Raw genomic sequence first — 27653 nt, forward strand, 5'->3', positions numbered from 1 at the left:
CACCTTCTAAATACTCCACAAATTAATAGAAAGCTACTGGATCACTTCAAACCACCAAACAAAATGTTTCTAACTAATAGCAGAAGAACTAACTAGAAATTTTCCCTTTCTTTTTGTATTTTAACTGGCAGAATCCATATTATTAAATATTTATGTGAAGCATTGCCCAGAAACTCCATCAGAAACCAGTGCTACGTGTGTTCAGCACTGTACAGCTAGATATGAAGACATGGTGTGAAATTCTGAACTCACTGAACTCTGTGGCAAAATTCATTATTTTTCTGAAACTCCCATATAAGCTTTTTTTCTTTAAATGAGGGATCTAAAAAGATATATTCTCCATCCATTCTTATAGGTTCAAGTGAGCTTATAAAATACACACATTTTGTACTTCTCAGCAACGTACTACTTGAATCAAAAGTCTTCTGCATCTCAGACAGCTCTCTGAGCAGTTTGGTCAAACAATACCCAAAGAAAATTAAACCAGAATCATTAAACAGACTAAAGCACTTTCAGGTCACCTAATTCATTTAAGAAGCAGCTGCTATTGCTCTGCCTATGTTATTTTTAAAACACATTAAGGGACAGCACATTAACCAAGCAGGCAGCAGCATAACAACAGTACAGGAAAATAAGTCAATGTGGTCCAACACATCTCTCACTCCCAGCAAAGGACTCATTTGATCACTGAGCTGTTGCATAGCCAGTATTTTCATTGTGCAATCAATAGTTAGGCCAGACCTTCTGGACATGTGTGTCAGCAATGGTCCTCTCAGAAAGGCTCAGCTTCAGCTGCTGTTTGTCAGAGCAAGCTCCTCTTCCAGACTCATGTCTGCCCTTCGCAGCCTCCTTTGGCACATACTCCTCCAAATAATACATGACTAACTTGAAAGGAATATGACAACTTGGTCATAAGCAAAAATTAAAGATTGAAGGTATTCTAAAAATCTTACAACAAAACTTACACATTCATTTTTAAAAAGGATATCAACAACAAAGCATATAACTCTGACTAGGACGTGAACCACAGAGAAGTTCTATCATTTTCGCTAGAACACATTTTTCAATATATATTATAAACACTGTAAAAAAATAAAATAAAGACTAAAAAGATACCCCATTTCATAGGTGCCGTGTCTATCAAACAGGCTGGCATTACTTAGTCAGCTATATGTGCATGTATTCAGGCTGGTCACTGCTGCCTGCAGTCTGCAAAGAGTTCCTTTAAGGTCTCTAGCAGCAGCAAGGTTAAGGCAGCTGCAGAGTCTTCTCTGTCCCCAGAGATCACAGTTTCATGGAAGGCTGAGTATCACCACAGAAACCAACTACAAAAACAGTCTACGGGCTCCTGCCCCGTTACTCTGGTAAAGCAATTTGTACTACGTGAAAGGCAAGGGCACAAATGCTGAAAACTGATCAAAGTAAATACTGCTGTTAAAGCACCATTTTGTTTTGCTGACTGCAAGGCATCAAATCACAGACTCTGTGTTTTGTTCTAAAAAGATGAAAGTCAAGTGCCAAGGACTTGTAAGGTTGAATTAACTATTCCAGTGTGAAGGCCTTTAGATAAATTCATAGCACATTTTCCAAAACAGCCATTACAAATTTGTGCTACTAAACCAGGACAAAATATTCTGTGTTGTATTGAATTACACTGCCCAGGCTAGGACAGCTGTTCTCTAAAGGAGAAGAGAAAAATTAATTTTAACTCTCAGATCATATAAACACATTTTTGGACTTATAAGGGATGCACTAAAGATGGATTTATGACATCTTAACTCATTATTCAGCTGTGAAGATTAATTAGTACAAAGGTGGCAAAATTTAGAACACAAATCTGAGAATTTACTCCTATCACTGCCCTCTATAACTGTTCACACTCTTTTTGTTAATATAATATTTATAGGACATAAATTATTCTGGTTAGTCAAAGCAACTAATATGAAGAAATTTAGCTTTACAGCTCATCAGTGTGTATTATACAATAAGAGGTTTAGAATTTCTACTGAAATTCACTTGAAAAATATAATGTCAATACACTGGCTATAAAAGAATTCAGTCAAGAATTAATCCATGAATCCATCTCAAGTGGTGGGAGCCAGTACTGTATTTCTTTCCAAAAGTGTTTATCTATTGCTTTGGGATGGATCTCCTGGCCAATTCTTTTCTTTTTGAAGATGAAAGTAAAGAAAAAGGGTATTCTTTAGGCAGGGACTGTAAATTCAAAACGGACCACTTTCCCCCCGCTGTATTTTTGCTATGCTCATTGAATATTGTGTTACAGATTTGATACCAAGCCAGCTGTAGTAGATTGCAATGTCCAGTTTTTAGGAGCCAACAGTTTCTGAGACCAAGTTTGCTGATTTTTCCAAGAAACACAAAATATGTTCGCATGGTAAGCCTGATTGAAAGTACTTTTGCTCAAGGGGTTACATATTTGCACTCTTAAATCAAACAATTGTATAAGCAAGTTCCTATAAGCACATGAGACCCCACCACTTCCCTTCTGGAAAGGTTTTCCAATGCAGACTCATTTATTCATACAGGGCAAGCACCTGTTTTTTTGAAAACTCACCCCAGCAATGAGACAGATGATCCTCAGAACAGTATAAAGAGTAATAAATATTTTCAGGAAAAATGCTATACCACTAAAAAACAAGCACTCATACCCACACACAGTTACTTTTTCTCCAGCAGAACTCGAAGCTGTGCCACCCTCGCAGCCCCTGCCAGAGACGCACCATGCTTTCTTCTCTCTGTCAGGCCAGTGCTAAAGGATGCTGCTGTGGCAGGGACCTGCCCCTTCAGGAGAGAGGAAGGGGGCTATGATGCATGAGGCATACATGGGGAAGGAAAGTCCTTTTCTTTCTGCATTACTGCCAGGATGAGGTACAACTCAGTCCTCGGGGAACGGGTCTGAGTCCCTGGTAGCATCTACCAGGTGTGTGAAGGACTTAAGTTTATTTCCAAGGCTCAGGTAACACTAAACTAATTCCAAAATCAACCCTTTGCTCATTTTATCCTAAATACATGGTTGCAAATGGATTAGCATTGCCTGGACCTTCTCACCCATGCTCTGCAGAAAGAATCAGATGGACTAAACAGCAGTTATAGCTCAATTGTGAAAATCATGGGAAACGTTCACCCCTGGTATAATTCCACTGAAACTACTGGCATTAAGCCAGAGACTGATGTGGTCCCATATGTTACCTTATAAAAAAGAGTACTATTGCACGATCTGCTAACCCTTTACGGTCTACCACCCAGACTGGAAAACTGGGCTCCATGAAAAAGGCGGCAAGAAAACAGAAAAGTTAATAAGGACTACCCAACTATGATCTACGGCCCATGGCATGCTTTTCATTAAGAAGTACTGTCAGAAACCTTTGACTGAAAGGTGTTTGAAATCTCCTGGGTTTTTTTCCTATTTGTCCTGCAACAGGGGCTAAAGGTCAGGGTGCGCTGTCCTAGACACAGACAGTTCCCTCACCAAAGAGCTTACAAATCAAGACATTCAAGTCCTGCACCACACATGCATGCCAACATCCACTAACAAACTATTCTGAAGTATGCATGATGTTCCCAGAAGGTCACTTTAACATGGAGATGCATTATTAATGATGCAGAGGAGAAATGGCAGCCCCAACGCATGTGTTCAGGTGGATAACTACGCAAAGCTCCCTTTGCCCTCAATTAGCATGGAGCATCACCCCTGCATTTGGCATCTATTATGCTCAGAGCAAAGCAATGTACTCAAATGGACATACCGTCTTTAACGAAGATCTAAGGTTTACCCTCAGAACCAGCTTGAAAACTGACCTGCCCATCCACTGACACAGTAGTTGTATCCAACAGCCTGATGAAAGAGAGTCCATCAGAAAAAAAGCCTAAGTGCTTGCAGCATATTCAAATATTATCTGTAGTTCTTCCTCCAGTCTAAGTTCTGGTACCTTTCTAGCCCTAAATATTAAATGAACAAGCTGAGGATCTGTGTAACAGGATGGAATTACAGCACGTTTAGATCTCCTCATATGGATTCATAATTCAGCTGCTCCAGACAAAAGACTAAAAAAGCAAATTACAAGTAAAATTTAGTACTATAACATTATCAAATACATCATGTGTAAGATGAGTACAGTATAGTACAGTCGCATGCTGTATGGCATTAAAATTACTGCTCGGTACCTGGCAGCACTGTCACTTGTATCTCGTTCATAACTGATGTTTTTACTGCACCAGCGATACTTTCTCCTCAAAAGTGTAAGAGTAGGCAACCATGCCTGTAAATTTTTCCTGGAAATGCATTCACTGAAGTGCCCATTCAGAAAGCACCACAGCTCACACAGTGTCAGAAAGTTCTGACACAAAGAGACATTACAAAATACTTCTAACTTCATGAAGATGTTGGATCATTTCTGCCCACAGCTCAGTGACATAATTTATCTTCAGATAAAAACGTAGCCAGTTAATTTCTAGTGTTCCAAAGTTGTTATTTTAAGCTAGAGCTGCCAAATGCAATCACATTATGTTAGATGTTAATCATTTATGCAAATACCTAGGTAATCAAAAAAATCCAAAGCTATTCCTGATACAAATAACTTGGCAAACAGGCAGGACAGTTATTGAAGTCCTATTTGCACTAGAAAGTGGTATTACTTTCATAGTGCGAGAATAATAAAAGTGAAAAAACTTGAGGCTTTATATAAGGACAACTATTTCAGAATACAAAGGGTAATAACTGTATTAGCATACAGTTTACTGATAACTTTTATGTAGAGATCATACACATGTGTAAACTGCTTACTTTAGCTTTGTTTACCTGAACAATAAAAGATCCAGCTTTCCCTGTGCATATATATTTCAATCTGTTTTTTATGTCTTCAGTGTTATCTCATGCATATATAGTTTGGAGAACCCAAGTTCTCCTGAAAAGTAAGATTTTTCAAAAACTTCTGACTACAGCAAAGAAAGCAGACAGTCTCTGCACAAGCATCTCTGCTCATCTCTGCCAGCCAAATCTAATCTTCACACACTATCTCCGCTTTGGGCACCTGCAGAGCAAAGGCTGCCCACAGCGATCAGCCCCACGGTTTGTTCAATGGAAAGCCCATGCCCACCAGTGCAAGGCTGGAACCACTTCGCCCACTTCTCCTGTGACCCAAGCTAGACACTCAGACTCTCAAATACTAAGTGAAACCATTTGTGTCATCTGCCCTTCCACAAAGCAGTCAGGCTTCCCAGCACTCGAGACCTAAAAACACAATGCATAAATCAGTAGATGTCAATACTGTTCACATGCCATATAATGAACCCTAAGGGGAAAGTTCTCCTTTTATACATTTTGTGGGAAAATTTCTTGTTGGCTTTAGATCTGTTTAAGGGCACAGGATCCATTCCTGTATGCTACAAGTACACCCCTACTGTTGTTAAGTGGCCTGTTCACAAAATGGTATCACATCAGACTGTTTTACTTTACAATTAGGGTAGAAAACTCATGTGAAAAGGAAACATTTTCCCAGAGAATATTCTATTCTGCACTTATGCATACATATATTGCAGATCTAAGGGGTTTTTTTGGTGAATCAGCTGGGCTGCAAAGTAAGTTTAATTTTATACTCCACTTTTGCTATTCCTAAACTATTACCAGATAGTTGTATAACATAGTGCCCAATGTCCTGAAAAAACAAAGGGAGGTCACTACTATGTTGGAGGATATATGAGTACATACTAAAAAGCAGCTCTTGTCCCAAATAAAATGCTTCTTAAACTGACAGATAAGAGACAGACGACAAACTTCTGCCAGGACCATTGTCCTTAAACACATTTGAGGCATTCTGAGCAAATCTACACAAGCCTTTCCAGGAAAACACAAGTTTCTGCTGTCTGTATTTTCAGCAAGTCAGACAGGTGCTAGCCACCCAACCAGAAATTACATAGCTGCATTAATGTAACATTATGGTATTGATACACCTTGCCTCTCAACAGGTCTTATTAGTGATAGCTCAGTATGATACTAACTGTGGTTTCAGAGACTCTGTGTTAGCACTATCTCATCTCTACCAGGCTTTAACAGTAGACACAGCAACTTCATAGTTCATCTCAACTGCAAAACACCATGCAGATGTAACATAGCACATGGTGTCATAAGAACATCATGGCAAAACTGGAATCCAAATACAGAATTTGCAAATCTCAGGGTAAATCCTGAACAGATGAACACCCTACTTTCCACTGTTTCAAAATCTGCAGGTGGAGAACGGGAAGAGGCTGAGACAACAAGGCTTCACAAAGCAAGAAAAGATTACAAACAAACATGAAACAGATGATGGAAAGACTGCAGGACAAAAGGTTATGCCATTTGAAAGCCCCTACATATAAAACAATTTGCTCCTCAAAGGTTTTGCAGCCAGACCACACATAGATCCAGATGACTGGAAAAAAGAAACATCATTCTACAGGTGTCTTTTAGAGAGGCACAGTCACAGGGAAGTGTAAAATGTGGAGTTCACATTTTTGTTGGACATGTAAAACTAAATTCTTGCTTTCCAAGCCAGGGTAAAGAACAGCGTGTGTGCATGAGTCATAAAAAACTGAAAACCTAAGCAGCAGCACCAGATTTAGGAAACAGCTTTGTTTACTTTATTGTCAGTAACCCACCAGCCTGAGTAAGAATTGGTGCAAGCGTGTGTAGGTAATACATATGCTCACAAATGGTATTAGAAATTAAATACAAAGGAAACTGCTTTCAGAAGATTAAAAGTAACTGTCACCCATACATTGTCTCTCTACTCCCCTGTGGCAGGTCTTCATTTTCCCGAATTTTTTCTATTTTCAAACTTCAGAAAATAATGAGAACTTTTACGCTCTTTACAAATAAAACAGTATTTTGGGAATATTTCAAAGAATGAATTTATGATACTGACTATACAGGAAAAAAAAAACGCAAAACCACCAAACCCCTAAGGAACCAAATTTTCTATTTAATCAGGCCTACGCACATAAGTAAGACTACTCAGTTCTGTATATACTTCCAGAATCAAAGCCATGAAAACTGACAAAATCCTCCAGAAGACATTACTGAGGCTGTCATGCAAGTATTTTCCTGCACAATGATGCCATTCCATGCACTCTGTATCTACACTGTCTTGACGATTATTGCTTGAAAACAGATTTACTGAAGAAAATACTGTCTTGCTTTCCAGCTAACAGTGTAAAAACAGACAGCTGCTCCTTCTGTGCAGTATTTTGCCATGCAGCTTCAGGTGCATTTTCAGTGCTCAAGTTACCTCATTGCAAGTATCACTTGAAACCCAACTAGTGGAGGAAAGAAGGCATGTTCCAATGGTCTGTTATGAAAAGATACCTACAAAGCAAGTGCCACTGTGCTTCTCTGCAAAACCAATGTCATAGAGTCACATTTCCCAACAGGCCTCAAAACTTCCTTAGGTATTCATGTGCACTAGCAGATCGTGTTCATGTAGAAGAAATGAAGACTCTGCTTCCTTGAGTGATGACAGAAGAGTGAGCCAGACTTCAATCAGTCTTCAGGGTTAGAGAACGCTGGTTATTTCCAGACAAGTGACAGATTTTAACACTTCTCCCTCACTGATGAGATTTGGGTCATCACCAAATACTACCTCTCATCTAGAAACACTAACTACTGCCACCATCATGTTTATCACATACGGCATAAGCTCCAATCATAACAGAAATATTTCTGTATTAGAAATTGCCATGGCAATTGTTAAAGAGACACTATCAGCTAAAAATAACCTATAATTTTTTCAAACTTTTTCAAGCAATTTAAGTTTCAGATGTTTGTACCTCACGGTGGTGCTATTTTCGCATCTTCTTTAAATAAGACGTTTTACTACTGTAGAAGTACTCTTTTTATGTTTCACAGGGAAAATAAGAGATTCTTCTAGAGAAACACTAACTTGTGTATGACAAGTGTTATCAAAAGCATGATCTACATTAAAAAAAAAAATTAAAACATTTATTCCTCTTCTCATATCTTGCCACTGCAAGGTTTTACTTTTTCAGCTGATACAGAAGCATAGCTGTCAGGCACAGCAAGCTCCACACAATTTATGTTGGAAATTTTCCCCGATGCTGGGAGGTTGGAGGAGAACAACTTCATTTATTACAGCTTTTGGTTCAAACAGACACTCCAGAGAACAACATAAACATGACCACTCATGGCAAGTGTTGCTCCAATATCACACACACACGTCTAAGCACAAAGCTAGACTAGAACCTGTCCATCAAGTTTGCAATATAAACTGACTCCTGGAAATGTCATCGCTTCCTTAATTATCTTTTCTTGGGGAAAGTGACTATAGACAAAGCAGTAATTTAGAAATACTCCAAGGCACGTCAGATAGAAGCTTTGAAGAGGGAACTGGAGACCAAGAATGTGAATCACAGTTTATGATCAAAATCAAAACACAACCATCTGCCTGAAAGAACATGTGAGCACATGTGCACAGTGTGCTTACACACACAAGCAACACAGAGGGAGGAAGAAGAGTCCATCTAGTAAATACAGCAGTAGCAGCCCCATTTCTCTCTACAGTCCTGCAACAGCACATCAGTACTTGTGGGCACTTGCAGCAGAGGAAAACAAAGTAGTCCAATTTTCAGCTTCAAACAGGTCATTTTAAATAGCAGTCAGCAAAAACAAAAAAATTGAGCAATCAGAAGTCATTCTGACATATTTACTTTTGAACCCTTTAGCCTTCTGTGGTGGGCCTTTGGCATGGCTTCAGACACCATTCCACGCAGCTTTCAAACTGAGAGCAGGTCTCTTTCTGTGCACAGCAAACAGCCCTGTTTCTAAAACCAGAAAATACCGAGGGTTTGCACAGCACTTTCCAAGTCATGAGAAGTCAATGCTGCCTCTTTAAGGGTAAACACCCATCAAGCCATGCTCCTGCAGGACAGCAGGCTCTGCACAAACAGGCTCCTCTGGCCAACACATAACTTCCTCTGGCAGTTCTGGTGGGCAGAACTTGAAACAATTGCCAAATCCAATGACCAGCAAATCCTGAGCTGGCTAAAAACAACCCACAAAGACTGCAATCCAGAGCAAACAAGATGAAAAAGCCACATTAAAAAAGGCTGGATTTTATGCAAGCACAGATGCTTCAAAGTGCTAACGAAGAGAAGAGGGGGAAGAGGGCTGTGAGGGCTTTTTAAGAAATGGAGGCTGGAATGTCTGTTGGTTTCTTTGTTTTTTAAAGACACAGCAATGCAGGGTCTATCAATTGAAGCAATTAAGACATCAGTGTGATTTTAGTGTATTAACTGCATGGGAGTTGCAGCTTTCAGTAGACATGGCATCATCCGAGAAAGACACTCAACAATTACAGTTTCTGTGGAGCACACTGCCAGTATCTTTAAGGCTTCATAAGGTCTATCAAGTGCTTCACTTCTGATTTAGTCCAGTACTCTGGCAGCCCAGAAAGGGCTCTTAGGCAAGGCTGTGGGGAAAGGGAGTAAAGCAGTCTGTTACTGAAACCACCCTGGTGAGCCAGTGGAGTTACCACAGGCTGTGGACAAGCTTTGGAAAATAGCCAGGATCAAGAGATGCATGTGATGAGGGACTCCTGCTTTCCAAGGAACAAATACAGGGTGTTCCTGGAGTACGTCTGCCACAGCATCACTCACACTTGACTCTGAGACCTCACTGGCACAGAGCACTAGTGGAAGCAGTAATTTATCTGGGCTTCCCATTCTCGATCTTCTGATGTGGGCCCCTTTCCTCACTCTTACAAGTGGTATGCAAAACACTGTGGAAGAAGACTGTGATAAAAAGCAGCACTCAACCTCAGCCTTGACAGAAAGGTTTGCAGGTGGCCAAACTCGTTTTCCACTGCAGGTCCTTGTTGGGCTGATAACGTTGCCTCTGCATGACTTTGTGAGCCACAGATCATCAAGAAACAAGCAGTAACAGAGTGAAAGTGATCAACTTGATCTTGATGGGATCAGCATAACAGGACACCTGGCCTGCATATACAAGGTTGAAGCCAACCAAGCTTTGTGGAAAACTTGAATATTACACAGCCACCCAGACCCAGAGACGGTGTCTTAAAATGTTCACAGTGGCCCACAAAAACATGCAGTACAAAAATAAATACCACTCCTTGGTAATGTATTACCAGGAAAGATCTACAGCCCCACTGAAACCCTGACAGCTGGGGAAGCCAGTGTGAGCAAAGTGTAGCATATGTGTGGCAGCAAAACTGCAAAGCCAAGCACAGGAAGCATGAGGCAAGAACTTGCCAAAAGGCAAAAGTCGCTTCCCAAACTACTCTGGAGTCTATCAACTCCCAATACTGAACTGGTTGGCTACACAACTTAGGGTATCAGACTCCAACTGACAATCTTTCCTGAAAGACAGTCTCTTGTTGGTTGACTCATGAAGCTGGATGAGATCAGACGAGACTCTCGACAAACCTTTCCCACACTGTAGTTTTCTTTTTAGGGTTTACTGTCTCACATTTGGAACAAGATCCTTTGCCACCAAGTTATCAGTCCTCTCATCTGAAATCTCACCTCAGACTTCTCCATCCCCAGAAAGACTAAGCATCTCCACTACTTTCATCTCCTCTCCTTCATCCACAGACAGGCTGGGCAGCAACATAGCCACCTGCACCACCCTTCTCTCAAGCCATCTCACTACAGGTAGCTCATGCCACTTCTGGTTCAACCCTGTGTATACTTGCATCGCCACTTGTAAGTCTGCTGCCATAGTTAGATATCCATTACTGCTGCCAAGCAAAGATGGTCAGAAAGTGGAGAGGCAAGAACTGCAAAATACCCTTGCAGTGTTCAGATCCAGTCTGTACCTTGGCAGAAGCACAAGCACAGTGCTTTGTTTTATCTTTGAAAGATTCTAAAGCAGCAACTATTTTTCTTAAAAACAAAGGCCTTTGGCCTACCAGAAGTACCAAACATACCCACATGCAGCAGCATAGGCTTCCCACTGTACCACAGTAAATGAGCAGAGGGCAGATGCAATGCAGCCTGGCAAACCAAGCAACATGTCCTTCATTTCCCAGCCTAACTCTGCACCACATATTCTGGTCAGCTCACCAGAAACATCAAATTTGTACAGCCAAGTAATTTGGCAGTGCACAGATCCAGTATTAATGTTAGTGAAATGTGTGATCTCACTCAGAAGTTTAATCTCACAGAAGTAATAAACTTTATTCTTGAGCCTCTTATTTTGGTCTGAGTTTAGGACTGCATAGGATAATGATCTAATTATTTTAATTTGGATTATTAAGCCCAAACTGCAGGGTGTTTCAAAAATTTAAGTCAAACTAGCCTGTCCTGTCAGTTTTAGTGCTGCTCATCAAGCTGACACCAAGAGCTCAGCACTAAAAAGCCACAGTAAAAAAAGAAGCTGACCTTATTTTTACTGTGAGAACCTGAAGTCTCAGAAAACAGCCTAAGTGGACATTTGATTGGTACTAAATGGAAACTTGTATTTACAAATGCACTTTTAGAAGAAGAAATAAACAAAATGGAATAAAACAAATGACTAGGTAACAAAACCCTCACTAACTCCAGCCATCAAATAACAAGCCTTGAATTCCCTTCCTGCCTGCTGTCAGCACAAGACCTCCAGGCCCTCCCAACCAGCTCTGGTGCAGCAGGTCAGCATGTTTAAACCACGCCCAGAAAGCGGCCCCTTCAGAAAGCGGCTGAATCTCAAGGCTGTCCCCAGATCTCTGGATGTCTGAGCATGAAACAAAACATTTTTCCCTGACATAGCCTTGGATAAGGCTGTTGTGGTGTTAAGCTTCTGTGTTAAAATGAACACACTGGGAAATACCATAAATATATAGAAAAATAGGCAAAATGAACAAGGTTTTCATCACCCTCACTGTCCACATCTTCATAGTCCTAAAATACAAAAGCATTGTGACACAGGATTATCCTGAATTCAGGATGCACTGCAAAGGTCAGAATGTAGATATACATTATCGGGTGACTGTTTCAGAGTCTTTTCCTGTCCCATTTTTACAGCTTAGAAGATCTCTTCAGAAAGTTCTTAAATATTGGACTTAAAAGTCATAAAATGATGGGCAAAATTATATAAGTGGGTTGGCTCAGGAACCTGATACATCATTAGCAAGTACCTGGTTATTATAATTAGCCTGCTCCACAGGAACTAACAGGCATTTTAATATCAGGTTTGCTCTCAAAGGAAAATATTTTTTATTATGAAATTGTTGCCAAGTAACACTGATAGTCAGGAAAAAGTCTGTCAAATTATTACAGCCTCAGTGGCGTTACTCAAAATTATAAAGATGAGTCTTTCGTTTTCCTGACTTCGTTTCATATAACGCATGTTAAACATCTGTATTGGGCATAACATCTTAAAGCTACTGAGGATGAGGATGTCAGTGAAAACAATAGTGAATTGGTTACCAGGAACTCTGATTCCATGTGTTCATTATGTGTTCAATCTTAAGTATTCACATGAGATTAATTTTATATGCCCCTGCTCTCCATTTAGCTATTTCAATTGTGGGCAGCATGCCTGAAGCAGCTCAGGGAAATTCAACTGACAGGTATAATAAGAGAATCCTCCATTAATTTAGGACTTGATAAAACACCTATGCAAGGAGTGACTTTCATCTTAAAATAATTTTTACATTTTTCTATACACATTTTTCTGGTACAAATCTCTAGACTTTCAAAGTGCCTCTACAAACAACAATTCTTTCTCATTAGCAGAACAAGCAGCTCCGTAAGAAAGCAACTATTTCCTTTCTAAAAACTGGGAAACTGAAGCAGTGAAGATACCCAGAGCTGAAGAGAAAGTTATTGTAAGAGTTCAGTAGTTCCTGGCTTTCAGCTGAGACCTGGATCAGTACAGAAACGCACACATGCACTCACTTCCCCAGGAATATTTGATCAACTAAAACAAACAAAAAAGGCTTGCATTTTTCATGCCAAGTTCAATATAAACACTTGTGACTATTACATGCACCCGTATTCTATTTCCTATGATAAAGCATGGCCAATATGAATTGTGATAAAACACATTTCTAAGAAATACTTGAAAAAGATTGGAACTTTGGGGTTCTTACTTGAAGAAAGTGTCTTCACAGTCTCAACAAATGAGATGTCACTCCAACAGGAATTAATGAAGTAAAACACAAACAAATTCCTTGAAGATCACAGATATGATCACAGCATTTATACTTACCAGAGTTCAGCCTTAACATGAAAGTGCTAAATTACTGGTTTAGTTTTGCAAAATTTATTCAGAATACATAATCCCATTCCAGACTACCTTTTTTTTTTTTTTTTTTAGTTTACAGGGAAGAAAAAGCACCCAAACCTTACTAGTCTTTACAGAAAAGCCTGCATGTGTTATAGGAGGAACACATGCCCCTGTCATGCCCTCCCCCCACATCAGAGCCACCTTCCTATGTTTAAATTTGCGAACCTTGTTGTCTGTATATTCTACACAAGTGCCAAAGTGAGTTAAATTAATGCATACATGTATGTTGCATATTTATGAGAACCAGGATAACTGCACAAGTATGTTTAATGCATGAGCCCTCCAAGGAATTTGCTAGGGGAAGTTTACACTCCTCCCAGCAAGTAAGGAATGTGTAATTTAGCAGCATCTAGCACAGGGCAGGTTAAAAACAAAACAAAACCCGACCTCCTCCCCCAAAGCAACCCTTCATTTAAAGATTTCCAGATCTTGCATTCCATGTTATCAGAACTTCAGCCAACCTCTGAATGAATGTGTGATTTATTTTAAATATGCTTGCAATGCTGCTGAATCTAAGTAACATACTGTTGAACAAAAATACTGTTTTTATTCTGGAGTATACTAGAAATACTGCATGACAAACAATTCTCTACCTTTGCTATCAGCATTTGCAGGCAACAGGAAAGACCTCAGCTGGTAAATCAAAGTAATGTAACTTGAGGTGATGGGTACATTCTACTTTAAGACAAAAGGCCACTTGGAGTTGATTTTTACAATAATGGAAAAGATAACATTTGTTCTGCTTTGTTTTCCAAGTCTGATCCTATAAGTAAAATCCAATCTTTCCAAGTTGTTTACACTCTTTTGCTCAACACTGTTGCCAGCAAACCTTGCTCCAGCTTCCTGTGCATTTTTAGAGCAGCCATCTCCAAGAGCTGTGACTGGAAACTGCTTGGGAGATGGGAGAAGGAGGCTAAGGGCTACAAATTGTGAAATATATTCTGTGCCCTGCTCTTAGGTATATCACAGACATACACAGAAGACAGCTTGGGGCAAACCGCTTTCTTACTGCAAGTGCGTTAGAGGCATAAGCAACCTCTTTCTGCTAGACAGCAACTATTTTTATCCAAAGCCAGATATTTAAATCTTCTATCGTTCTGTCAAGACAATTAGTAGTGGCACAGCCTGCAACCTTATGCATGCGTGACTCGAGCTCATGTCGTGTGTGCACACAACTGCAGAAACAGCCCTGTTATGCAAGTAGTGCTAGGAGCATCGAACCAGAGGGAAGTTTAATTTTATCAAATGTGTGCTTTGCAGTTGATTAATTCTGGTCTCTCAGGAGGTATAAGCTCCAGCTGTAGCCTGCTTCATCCCATCCCCAGGCACCCTTTAATAACTAAGAAGTTACAAGTTGCCACTATACCATGTCCCCACAGCAAGGGCACTCTTTTTCTGTTTTCAACAAAATTTGTGATTACCTTGTGACATCTATCCCTCATACCAAAATTGTCTATGACTTGCTGACTTGACAATGGATTTAAAGGTTCCTGTGTGATGAGAGAGGCACTGACAAATACATAGCAGAATCACATAAGGCTGTTTAGTTTTCATAAGAGACCATGTTACCAAAAAAAAAAAAAAAAAAAAAAGAGATTCCAAGTACAATTTGGTTTTCATTCCCAGATAACTGGTTATACCTACACTTTCTTTAGGCATTCACAGTGCACTCATCAGGCTGATAATCTAGTGTCTGGCAAACTAAGAAAGGCTTTTAAAAACAAAACAAAAAAAACCCAAACCAAATATAAAAATCTCTGTTTCTCATTCCCAGCCCTACAAAAAAAAAAGTGTAATTTTTCTATTCGTTTCATGACAGAACTGAAGAAGACCTGACATTTTTGATTAAGGGAAGCCTATGAGGTGCCTACTGAAAAAAATAGTTAACTTTTTCATAATACATCAGACAGATCAGACTGTATATACTGAAAGTGAACACAACAGCTTAAGTTTCATGGATGCATACAATACACATTGAGCTGAACACACCACAAACCCAACAAGGCTGCTATTGAACTCAGTGGAAAGACTTTGATTATGGCCAAGAGTATCTGCCTTTATTTAAATCACTATAAAAGACTCCACTTAAAAGTTCTTTCAGCACAGATTTAGACCCACTTCTTCTAAGCTTCCGCCTGCTAGATCATCATCTTTGTTCTCTCATTACAAGTTCTGCTCATTGCGTACACGCACGTTGCTCTCGCAGGATGCAGCAGTACTAAGGATTAGTGTGTGTAATACTGTAAGAACATGAACTAAGAAGCCTAGCTGTCATGGCATACAATGTTTTCACTTTGGCACTCTGTCTTGATGTGTTTTAAGAGTAAACAACAGTACTGCACAACATAACATCAAAAAATTTCTTCTTGTGCTATTGCTTTTAGAGCAGCTAAAGTTCTTTCCAGTCCCTCCGAGTGCAACGTACATAAATAAGTAATTGGGCTGTACTTAAGTACTACCATAGTCAACAACAGTTGCTTTCTGGCAGTTCCCCCTCAGTGAAGCATTAAGGACGTATTACAGGGGTAAAAGAATCTGAACTTACATATTTGTTTATAGTGGTCATGGCAGGGATCCAAAGGTATTCATGTTAATTTACAACACATTTAGGTAAACGATCTGCTTTTGAAGACAGCCAATTCTGTAAAGGCCTCTTGTAGATCTAAATCTGTTTCTTATTTCTTTTGCCCACCCCGTCACCTTTTTTAAGTATACTTTGTGGTTGTGAAAGGTGATGGAGAGAGTGGCTGGGTATGAAAGAAGTTTACTCATATGACACGAAAAGGTGGACGCTATCCACGCAAGTAGTGCATGCTTCTTTGTAGTATTTCTGATCACAATTCAGAAATAACTTTATTCAGCAAATTAATGTAGAACAATCCCATTTGCAGACACACTTGTAGCCAGGGATCTGGACAAAAAGTACTTTCCCCTTTACCTCTCTTTCATGATGACCAAGACCCTCCTCGGGATTTCTGAGATTGAGGACATGCACCTCTTGCGGCAGGCCTGTTGTGCCTCGGCTTGCACAGCCAGATAAAACTGTAAAACTCTCCAATAAGGCATGGACTGGGTGTGAATTGTTAACGGGTGATAAGACACATTCACTCCTAGGCACAGGACCTGCAATGGAAAACATAGATGCACATCATTTGGAGAAAAAAACAATACATAGATGATACCTGTCAAATAATCATCATCCTTTTGGCCACAAAACCCATAGGAACACAAGCAGAGGCTTCACGTTCATTATCTACAAAATTAAGACATCTATTTCCACTTTTATTTTAAGTTCTCCTGAATATGCTAACTCATTTCTCTCTGAAAGTCTAAATTTAAAGTATGAACTCCAAAAATGAAGGTAGCCTTGTGTTTACCATGGAGGAAACCAAGGATAAAAGAGAAAAAAAGCCACAAAAAATCCCCAGAGGAATAAAAACAAAGCAGTGATAGTGGTAGGAGGAATTGGTTCGTCATAGATGTGAATTATTTGCTTATGTCAAACATTGTTATCTCCAAACATTAAAAAATGTAATCATGTATATATAACAATAAGAAGTTAATCTCTAGTATAAAGGTAATTACATAAGGAAGGATTTGGGCGAGTTGGATTTGTTGCCTTTGAATCAGTGTTGATTTATAGTGAACGTTGTTCAAATACACTGTACAAAACAGCAGGCATCTGTCACATGATAAAATGAAATGTTTGTTTACTGAGTCTATTTTGTGTCTGACAGCAATTATCTACACTGATAACAGATATCTAGTCCAAACCAGAGTGTACGCCCTTTCAAATAATCACCACAGCATGATGTAGTGCCATACTCTTATACAGTACGTGAGACAGTGTGATGTGATATAGCAAGATAGCACAAAAGCTGAAACATACGGAGCAGTTTACATTTAAACTATATCTCAGGAAACTAAAGCAAGACAAATATTTATGAAAAGCAGCTCTGCTTTTCCAAAATGGCTTGAACCCACCCCTGACAGTAACAGATACAGTATGTTTTTGATTCAGGTCACAGGAGAACGTAATTGACTTAACCCCTAATTTGCACCAAAGTCACTCAGATAAGAATTAGACTCACATGAACCAGTCAGTTCAGAGGCTACAAGGCATGAAAGAGAAATATAAGCTACAAGCATGATTTTTCTTTTCCAGATAGCATACATCTGCAATTGAAGTAAAATGCTTCTTTCAAAAAAGTTCAGAATGAAAGAAAATCGTCAACTGATCAAATTGCAGAGCTCTGTCTGGTTTTGTGACATCCTCATCTAGTTATTGTAGCACTAGAGATCATTTGACTTTGGTGTACACATATGTTTAATTATATTAGCACTGAGCTACACCTTGCTGGTTAAAAAGACAGTTCACTCAAGATACAGTTAGCAGCTGGCCATTTAAAAGTCAGTGTCCATCTTAAAACAGACTTTATCCAGAAAAAGCAAAGCCCCTGAGCACAGAGAGATTTCAGAGAGATTTCTGCAGTGCCTTGGGCTGTGCATGCCTTGTCCTGCCAAAGGGGCCGTTCCTGAAACCCACCGGTGCATAGTACATATATCCTGCCAGCTCCCACAGAACAGGAATATTTGTTAAAGGCAATGCTCAAGGCATAAATTACGCATGCCTGTGCTTGGGGTACAGAAGATAAACAAACCTTCTACTTTCTATATGAGGAGCTTGGTAGCAGCACTGACCACCAGCTTAGAAGATTTGAGGTTTATCTGGGGGTTTTAAATTCCTTTTTAGAAATATGCATACAAAATGGGACCAGTCCAAACAGTGATGCTCAGTTAAAAAACACCAAAAACTTAGAATTTGTAACACCACCACAACCAGGAGAGAGGCCTTATTTTCCTGATGTACAAGGGCAGATCAGAGAACCTACTAATCAATTAGCTCAGCCACTGATGTGTAAGTCCTGCAGCAGACGGTGTTATACAACCTGCATTAAAAGCATTTCTAAACTCCACAAGCATTTCTTGGGCTGGGGAACAAACTGAGAGCCAAGGAGCACCTGTTCACTGAATTGTTTCTCTCAGACTAGAATGGAGTTGACATTTGTTAAGATGCTTCTATCATAACACATATGAAGAACAAGGTGCAAGACTTTGAACGAGACAGAAATGGAGTTGCTGACAAAAATGTGTGCTTTCCTTAGCAAAGGTTCAGGAGAAAGAGCTAATACCTTCCTCTCAGGAGATGGATTCCCTTGTGAACACCTATTTCCATGCAGTACATCTACCAATCCTCCCCTTCTGCCTTCATCTGGTCTTTATTCTGTACAAATTTGCCACATTAGAGGAGAAGACATCTAGATTTTCCCCTCACTTCCTACAAGGACTCATCCACATGAAGAAGATAGGGACTGATACATTCAGGCCATCTGTAACTGCCTCCCTCGCCAGCACCTCAAGTGCTCATTAAGATGGCCCTTCTTTCAATGCCCTCTGTTCTGGTCGACATGCAAGATGGAAATACTCCCCGGAAGGAGCAGAAGTTGACATCCTGGATAACTGTGTGCAGCTGAGCTTATCTGCAGAGCGAAGGGCAGACCGAAGCATGCCCACTCTGCCTGTGCTCCGTCCCGGCTGGACGTGGGCCAGATCTCCCACAGAAACCCCGTCACCCTGCTGGCAGTGAGCCCGTGCGGCTGTACCAGTCTTAAGCAGGGCTTCTTAAGCAGGGCTTACTGGCATAGGCCCACTCTCACACCAGTACAGCTGCATGGTGTCTGGACGCGTGCTGGCTTGTGCCCCGCCAGCCTGGGGCATGCCACTTCTGTCAGCTCTGTTTTGAAGGAAGGGGTGCACAGAGTTGCTCTAAACTGTTCAGTATAAGAAACCAACTTTTTGGGGAGTTACTGCCTTTGGTTAGAGTTGCTTTCAGACCAGCCTCATGAGTGACCAAGATACAGACCTTGAAATTTTAACCAAACTTCAGAGTATCTACTGGAGGCTGGCTCCACTGCATTCAGACCACTTATGCTGCAAGACTGCCCACATACACAGAATGATGGTGGGGTAAATAACAGAGGGGTTACTCCAGATGCTGCATTTTTGACAGGTTCCACATAGGTGCCTGTGTAGCTATGTCCCAGGCCCATACTACCCTTCCTAGGAACAAGACTCTTACGAACATTGTCTCTCTTAAATGTGCTGGCAGTACCAAACAGCTGTCTTCATGCACACAAATTTGCCTGTTTGCCCAGCCTCTAAACTGGATGTAGTGCCATGCCCAGCATATGCTTGCATACCTGGAGGTAGTGCCAAGCAAAAGGAAAACTTTTCTAGATCACAAAGTCCACTGATGCTCAGCCTGTACATGGCACAAGACAGTTCTTTCTGTCACCTTCTCTTAATTTATGCTGTATGTTAGTCTATTCTTACCCTGCATGCACCCAAGCACTGCCTGAGCTATTTGCTAAACATTTATTAGCAACATTTCTTTCCAGCACTTCCTACTGCACCTGCAGATCTGTCCCAGTCAAAGACAGGTAGGTGCCACTCCGAGGCACTGTCACTCCAGTGGGAGCAGCAAGAGCTCTCTTTTCAAGTCAGGGGCTCTTGTTCTTCTTGGCTCCGTAACAGTCCCCTCCTGCTTATCTTCCTTCCTTCCTGCCACTTTCCTCTGCAAAGCTAGTTACTTCCCTTAGGTACTTTAAATCCTACAAAATGCATATTTACCACTTCGAAAAAACAAACAGAAAGCCCTTTCTATGACACTACTAATCTGACTGTTTATCACCTCCACACCACCTGCTTGTATTTGAAAGCCAACACAAAACCACAGCCTCATCCTGCCTGAGCTTTACTGTTCTGCTGCTCTGTCCTGCACAAACACCAGGATCAGGCTCTGCTAAGCTTCCTGCTCCAGCCCCACACTCTGCTCCTGTTGACCTCACCTGCATCAGTGACACCAACATCCTCCCAAAATTCACTATCATCACTGCTTAAGGGCCACTTCATCCAATTAACTCATCAAGATTGCCTCATCAGCTTCAAGCACATACAGATACTGTCTTGCATCTCATCGCCTTGATGATCTTGACAAGAGTCAAAAGTATCTTCCAGTTTATACATCCCAGTGCAGTTACAAGCCTTTAGTCCCTTCTCTGCTGAGAAGGTAAGTGTGCATGCACAGCCATCATTCAGCTTTTGTTTAACTTTGGAGCATGTATCCATTTAACCTTGTTAGCGAATCCTGGCTCTTACCACAATCAAATTTTAGTTGCTTAATGCCTGCAAAGCCTTTTGAAGATGTAAAGCAGGTCAGGCATTTTTATAAGAACCACTTATTATGTATGTGTTTTACGATGGCAAATGTTTAGTGAATTTAGAATTTGAGAGAAGCATTTAGTATTGAATTATTTTCCACTTCCAATTAATAAGAATATTTTAAAGGAAATCTTAATGCAGACCCAACCTTGTTTGATACTAACATCTGGAACACATTCAATACAATTTCAACATTCTTGTTTCCCATATCATCCATGGTACTAATGAGTAACATGTGCTCTGCTGTAAGAAAGTAGCAAAAATGAGAGTAAGACACTAAAGGGGATAATACAACAACCCAAGACCAACTCATAACTGTGATGGATTTTATTCAAATAGTGAAGGCTAATATACTCTCTGTTGTATTTCCATGGAGATTTCTAAAGTGTTGTCAGCTGAAAAGTGTGACCAGCTCCTGCAAATTGCGTGAATCTGTGCTGGAGGCTCCACAGCACATTAGCATGGTTCCTATACGCCACGCCAGAGGATACAAGCCACACCAATGGGATATAACACTCCGTAGAAGGAGGACAGATTTATTCTAATTGTTTTCTCAATGAGGGAATGACACAAATCTAATCATTATACATAAAGACAAAGATTTTAAAATCCAGACTTGAGGAACACCAGGGATGTCTGTGCTGTCAGGTACAAAATAATATAAATTACTGCAAATCCTGCTAGAATTCATCACTTTATAAGCTGAAAAAGCAAGTAAGTCTTAGAGGAGGCTAACTATCCAAGCAGAGATTTCAGTATGCCCAGATGACAGATTTTCACAAAAGTTCTTTTGAATAATGTTAATTTAAGGGTGGGGTTTTTTTGGGTTTTTTTTTTTTACATCAGCTAGTGACAATGATGACTGGAACAAGAAAGAAGAAAAGAGACAGGATCCTCAAACCTAATTTTGAATGACAACAGGGTTCTGTAAAAATGAGAGGAGGGGAAGCCATTTTCTCTTGAACTGAAAAGCTTAAGATTCACTGCAGAACACTTGAGCAGACTTAGTAATAACTTCTTCCTATAACCTTCATCATTCATTTCTAAAGATACAAGTGCATGGGCAAAGGGCCACTGTTCCATGTGGAGTAATTGTTGCCACCTACACAACATTCTCATAAAGGGTTTCTCAATGAGGGAAGCATTTATACCAAAAATTTATACTCAAGGATTGAGGCAGTAAGAGTCTACAGGGAGAAGCGATGTCTGTCACTCAAAGAAAATATAAGTCATTACTACTTATTTAGTATGGGTGTCTGTAACAACAACTACTGAATTCCTTCCTGCACACCCCTTCACAGAAGACCACCTGGGAAGCCAAATTCCTGGTGATTCAAATGGTGTAAAGGATAACGGACAACCTCCACCATTAATACAAAGAGCAGCTTTTACTACAGACAACCTTGAAAAAACAGTTTCACACTCCTAAGTAAGCACTTGAGTAAGACATCCCTGCTCAGGATCAGTCAATGCTAGCAAGCAGCCCTAAGGCCTGAAAGATGGAAAAAACAAGATTAGATAGTAGGAAATATCACAGCTGCTTTGCGATGAGACGCAGTGGCATAGAGGAAACTGCAGCATTTCTCCTCATGGAAAAGGAGAAGCATTTCCACCACAATCACCAACAACAGGAGCTTGACTATCCAAGACTCTTCCTGGTTTACGCGATTTTGCTCTCTGAATAAGTGTGATCACCATAAGAAAGATGCAGGGGAGAGAAGCAAGATATTGAAAGGAAGATTTGTACATTGGACCTTCATATGGGCCAGTAGGAAGACTAAAGTAGAAGATTACTGTCCAAAGCATTTTATATTTATATTAATCTACTGCTGATTTATTTTCTGTGTCTTCCAGACTGTTTGGCTGGGAAGCGAGGAGAAAGTGTTATGGTTTCCTTGTTCTATACAGCTCATGGAAGCAGTTCCAACTCTGATGCAACACAGCACATGTAACACAGAATGAAACTGCTAATCTGCCATGATTTTGGTACAGGAGGAGGAAGAAATTCAATGACCAACAAAATTTTGGTGTGTTTCAATACAATTTTTTTGCCTTAGTACATAGTCAGAAATGCATGGGAGTAACAAATGTTGTAGATTTGTTCTGACAAAAAAAAAGCAATTTCTGGATATTTTAGTATTTAAGAAATATATTTTCAAGTGTGGAGTGGGCTCTTTTAATTAGCTTTTATTTATACTCTGCACCTAGTAATTTAACCTTAAGTTTCAAAAAACTAGCATAGGATACAGTCAGTATTTCAATAAAAGCTTTGATATTTCACAGGGCTGGGGAATGAGAAAAAAGAAATAAGTTTACAGTATTAAATAAATTCCATTCTAATTTGGATATTCTCTCCTCTTTTTCATTTTTATTAGTTTACCTGATACCAGGAAAAAAGAAAAAAGTTTGGCATTTTTATAGTATGTCCCAACACTTATGTACTTATTCTATTATTGTTACTACGTATTAGGTCTTATAAGCCTTTTCTCATGCAACTATGGACTGCGTTGAAATGCAGCTGATATCTCCCTTTAAAAAGACTATTTACATGAACTAGGAATAGCCCAGGAAAAATATTTTAAAACTTGTTTAAAGCTCACATTTTCCACATATGTTGAGTAACGCTGATGAGAGTTTGTTCAATCACTGCAACATAACCACTGACCGGTATCACTGAATTTAGAGCAGATTTTACTTTAGCAGAAGGAACAGCAGACCCCTTGTGAACTGCAACAGAAGCAGGACTGAAATTGAGTAAATGTTCTTGAAAGCCCTTGAATACATTTTAGGGCTTCGGCAGAAATGGACAGAAGGAGCAAAAAAGTCCGTGAGAAAATGGCACGCACAAAAAAATCAAGTGGGGGCATATGAAAAAAGGAGACAGAAGAATTGTACTGAAAACACAAACACAGCATAGCTGTTATACACTGGGCTTGGTAAGTTTCCCTTGAAATCCTTCATTTTCAGGCAGTTTTTTACTGCCACATCTAGCACAGGCTTTTTGTCAGCAAGAAAAGAGTATTTTTCATGGTGGAACAACTTTTGACTGAATTACCATAGGGGCAAGGGGGAGAGGTTTAAAATTACAGGGGAAAAGATTCACGGATATGGACTGATTTTGGCTATTTTGAAAAACCAAACCAACCAACCAACACACCTAAAATCTCAGAGAAGAAGAAAAATATATCCTCAAGAAATATTCAGTAGAGATGGCAAGATTTAGTTGTAGAAGGAGTTAAAACATACAAGCTGTACTAACTAAAAACGTGCTTATTCAAAAACACAGCAGAGATTCCCCATTCCAGTGCTTGAAGACCACTAATCTTCAGCAACTCCACTTCATGACACCTTCCCTGCTCCTTACCCCTTTCTCCAAGGAAAAAACCCCTATCCTCTGAAACTATGCATTAGCCTACATACTTCACCTTTACACTGGTTTCTACTGTTAATGCTACGTGCAATCAGACCCTTGCTCTATGTGCTCTCAATCTCTAACTACCAGCCCCCAATTAATTCCCATTCCACTATCATCAACTCTGTCCAGACTTACTCCACGTATGGGCCAAACTATTCAGATGTTTTAATATATTAGATTACACTTAATCTGCAATGTATTTTGATTCTCTATTTTCTGCAGTATTTCTAGACATTTCTCGTATGCATAAAGTCTATCTAGTACCTGCCTGCCCACCGGGAATCATTCAGACCTACAGATGACATGTGCCATACCTTTTTTGGGTTGCTGTCACGTTTGGTACAAACTCCTGATGCTGGTTTCTCCTTCTATGCAAAATAATCTTCTATGCCTCTCTGGAGGATGTGTTGCAAAATATCCATTCCCACTGCTTCTAGCCACTGGTAAAAGCATGAGGCTTATCTGTTCAGCAGAGATGATCTAACCTCAAGTGTTGCCTGCACAAATCTCACATTTTTTTCCATGTGGGAAAAAATTCAAAGCACACTTTGAAAGCTGAAATGCTTTCTTCCTGTTTCTTAAAAATAAGCTTGTATTGATGTTTTGTCCTTACCAGGACATAAAATTGATGTGAGTTCAATTGGAAAAGTTAACTATCAAATAAAACTCAACTTCTGTAGCAACGTACTTCTACTTAGAAATGATGAATTATACCTAAACTATCCATCTTATGAAAAAATGTAAATCGACAGAGTCAAATTCACTCATTATACAGCAAAACTCATATCAACACCTGAGCAAGCAACACAAAAGCTAGGCAATGTCAATCAGTATCTCGTTTAACAAAAGAAACTCCAGATGCCTTGTTTATACACCTATTGAACTAATTAAACAGAAAAGGCAATGAATGAAAAACCTGTTTGGTTTGACATCCGCTGAACACAATTTTAAGACATTGCTACACATGAGGCATAATCTTAGAAAACAAACATTTGTACCTGGAAAACAAAGAAGTCTTTCAAAGCAGATATACTGCACCACAGAGCTACATTCTATGTAACCTCTGCTGTACTTCTTTCTGACCAGTACTGTCAGAGCCCTACCTTCTCTTGAGGTTTGCAGAAAATGCTGTTTACAGGAACTCTTCTCTAGTATTTTTCCATGCCTAAATGTGTACACTCATCCATGCTCTCTCCCCATCCCTTCTCCCAAGTGAGTATTTGGAAAACACTCCACTAACATAAGAGCATCTTTTTAATCATTATAAACAGAAGAGCATGAATGTATTGACTTTCATTTAAATAAACCCAGAAAGCACAATTTCTGTTTTCCATGTCAAAGAACTGAAAACAAAGTAGTCCACCAATGTTTCAGAAAAGGTTGCTGTTCTTCCTGTTGTTATCCTCAAGTAGTAGAAAACAGACAAGTTTCCAGCAACTGGTCTAAAATTCAAACATAGGTGATCCTCTTGCATAAATCCCATGGAGCACCTATCCTTTTTTAAACAGTGGCAAATATTACTCAGACTGAGAGCTTCCCCCCCACAGACATGGCTGTAGTTCAGAAATGCCTCACTTCCATCAGAAATTTGTATCAAGACTGTAAATGATACAGAATTATGTCAGATAACAAGCAGTACTTAAAATGCAAGTAATCATTGTGCCTTAACAGCCTTAATGTAAGAACCAAATGTAGCATTCAGTTTTCATCATTGTTAATGGGTGAAGTTGTCTTCAGCACCGTGATTGTACAAAGAGGAAGAAGTGAACAAAACACAAATTATTTCTAACATCCCTTGTTCATTATTCCAAACAACATTCAAACTTTTTGTTGTGAAAGTCTCTTTTCCCCAGAGATCGTCCATAAATTGTCTCAGATTTATCCCTCTTTACCGTAGAAAGGATAGGAAGTTGCATGGAAACAATGAATGGAAGTGCACTTTTTATCAGACAACGACAGGAAGCATTCTGCTCAGTTTACATGAGAGCTCTGTATTGGGGCCAAAAGGGGAAAAAAAAGCCTGTAAAAATTAAATGCCTACATAGAGTAAAAATAACTAAAACAGGTTTCAAAACCATTGTATTTTTAATAAATCAGCATTGAAACTCCTCAAACCATCCTACCTACACTACTGCTGTTACTGTATTCCTGAAAATGAGTAAATTAAAGATGACAGAGCAGGAAATTCCAGACTTCACAAAGTCATTTTCATGAGGCAAAGAGAGAGAACCATACTTACTTTCACAATCAGCCACACAAGAATTCATGCATCATCAAAGAGCATGCACAAAAACACACGTGTAAACATAGATCAGGCCTCAGCAGTCTATGCTTATCTAAGAAAACAAGTCTTCTGAGTCTCTCTCAGCAAAATTTACCTATTTAAATTGCAAATGTTTACTTCAGTTCTTTGGATACTCATGGCTACTCTTGAAAGTGCCGATACAAATTCTAGCGATTTTTGAACCAACACAAGAAATGTTGGTATCCCATCTCAGGCAGCATCAATAGGTATAGATAAAAGTACCAAAATACACAGTAATAGTAACATTATAGAGCATATTCATTAGACTGGGGACAGGGGTAGGATTTTTGGTTTAGGTGGATTTTGTTGTCATTTGTTTGTTTTTCTTTCTCAAAGTTCAGTTCAGAATGATTTAAAAATAAAAAAATCTTATAGCAGTTTTTCAGAAACACAAGTAGCTGTTACATTCTTGATCCCCACTGACTCCATTTGGAGCTACATACACAGCCATCTTTTGCCTAAAAATACATGGTGCTATATTGGTTGTCCAAGGGGCACTATCAGGCAGTGAAAAGAGTTTATATCCAAAGTCTTATCTGATGGCTAATGAGAGCAACCTCAAGGACATCAGGAGAGATTAAAGGTGCCTACCAACCATAGAGTTGATAGCTACTCTTCCAATTTAGAAAATTTGATAATTGCTGTTACTGAAACTATTAGACACCCAATAAGCAGTTCTAAACAGTTACAGTATTACAGACTTCTACAAACCATTAACAGTTTTTCCTTTAATTCAGAACATTTAACATCATTTTTGATAGGTCATCCAAGCTCACAACAAAAGCATAGACAAAGTTTTCTTTTTTATTTAATTTCTTTTATCTGGGCCCAAATTGCTTCCATTTCTTCACATACATAGACACATTGAACTTACAGGGGCTCTGTCTGTACCTTTTTTTTTCTCTATGCGCTCCTTTCCACAACTCTCCTAAACTTCCCCGTGATTTGTTTTCTTTTCTATCCAACCCTTATTATTTCATTAAACAGTTCCTACACAGTCCACTCAGCTTCACCAGCACTTGTCATTCATTACACCTACATACAAAGGGCTCTTCTTTCAATAAGATGCGTTGCTTTTATCTGTCATTTGGATTATTGGCAGGTCATTTTTTGGTCTTCAGAGAGGAAATAATGAATTCTGGATGTTGGTGCACATGGATGGATGCACATCTGGAGAGAGAGAGGTGATTTCCTTTCAAAGATACCGTCTTTTTGACAGCCACAGAGATGCAGAGTACCAGATGGTGCAGCTTTCAGCTCAACAGCAACTTGCGTGCAGTCATCTTCTGCTTTAGCTTTACCACTGCCCCTAGGGGCACATGGGAGATTTCCCATTTGTGTCTAATGCA

General features: G+C 39.6%; 1 protein-coding gene across 4 annotated transcripts in view; it reads right to left on the minus strand.

The window, feature by feature from the left end:
- The window catches only part of TGFBR3 (transforming growth factor beta receptor 3), a 130263-nt gene that overhangs the window by 57248 nt on the left and 45362 nt on the right, over positions 1-27653 (minus strand). For all 4 annotated transcript variants that reach the window (XM_074832471.1, XM_074832473.1, XM_074832470.1 and 1 more), the window contains exon 3: positions 16242-16426. In XM_074832471.1, the coding sequence (XP_074688572.1) occupies positions 16242-16426 (185 nt within the window). The remainder of the gene's footprint in view (positions 1-16241; positions 16427-27653) is intronic.

This window comes from Strix aluco, chromosome 8 (assembly GCF_031877795.1).
Source record: "Strix aluco isolate bStrAlu1 chromosome 8, bStrAlu1.hap1, whole genome shotgun sequence".
Taxonomy (NCBI): Eukaryota; Metazoa; Chordata; class Aves; order Strigiformes; family Strigidae; genus Strix; species Strix aluco.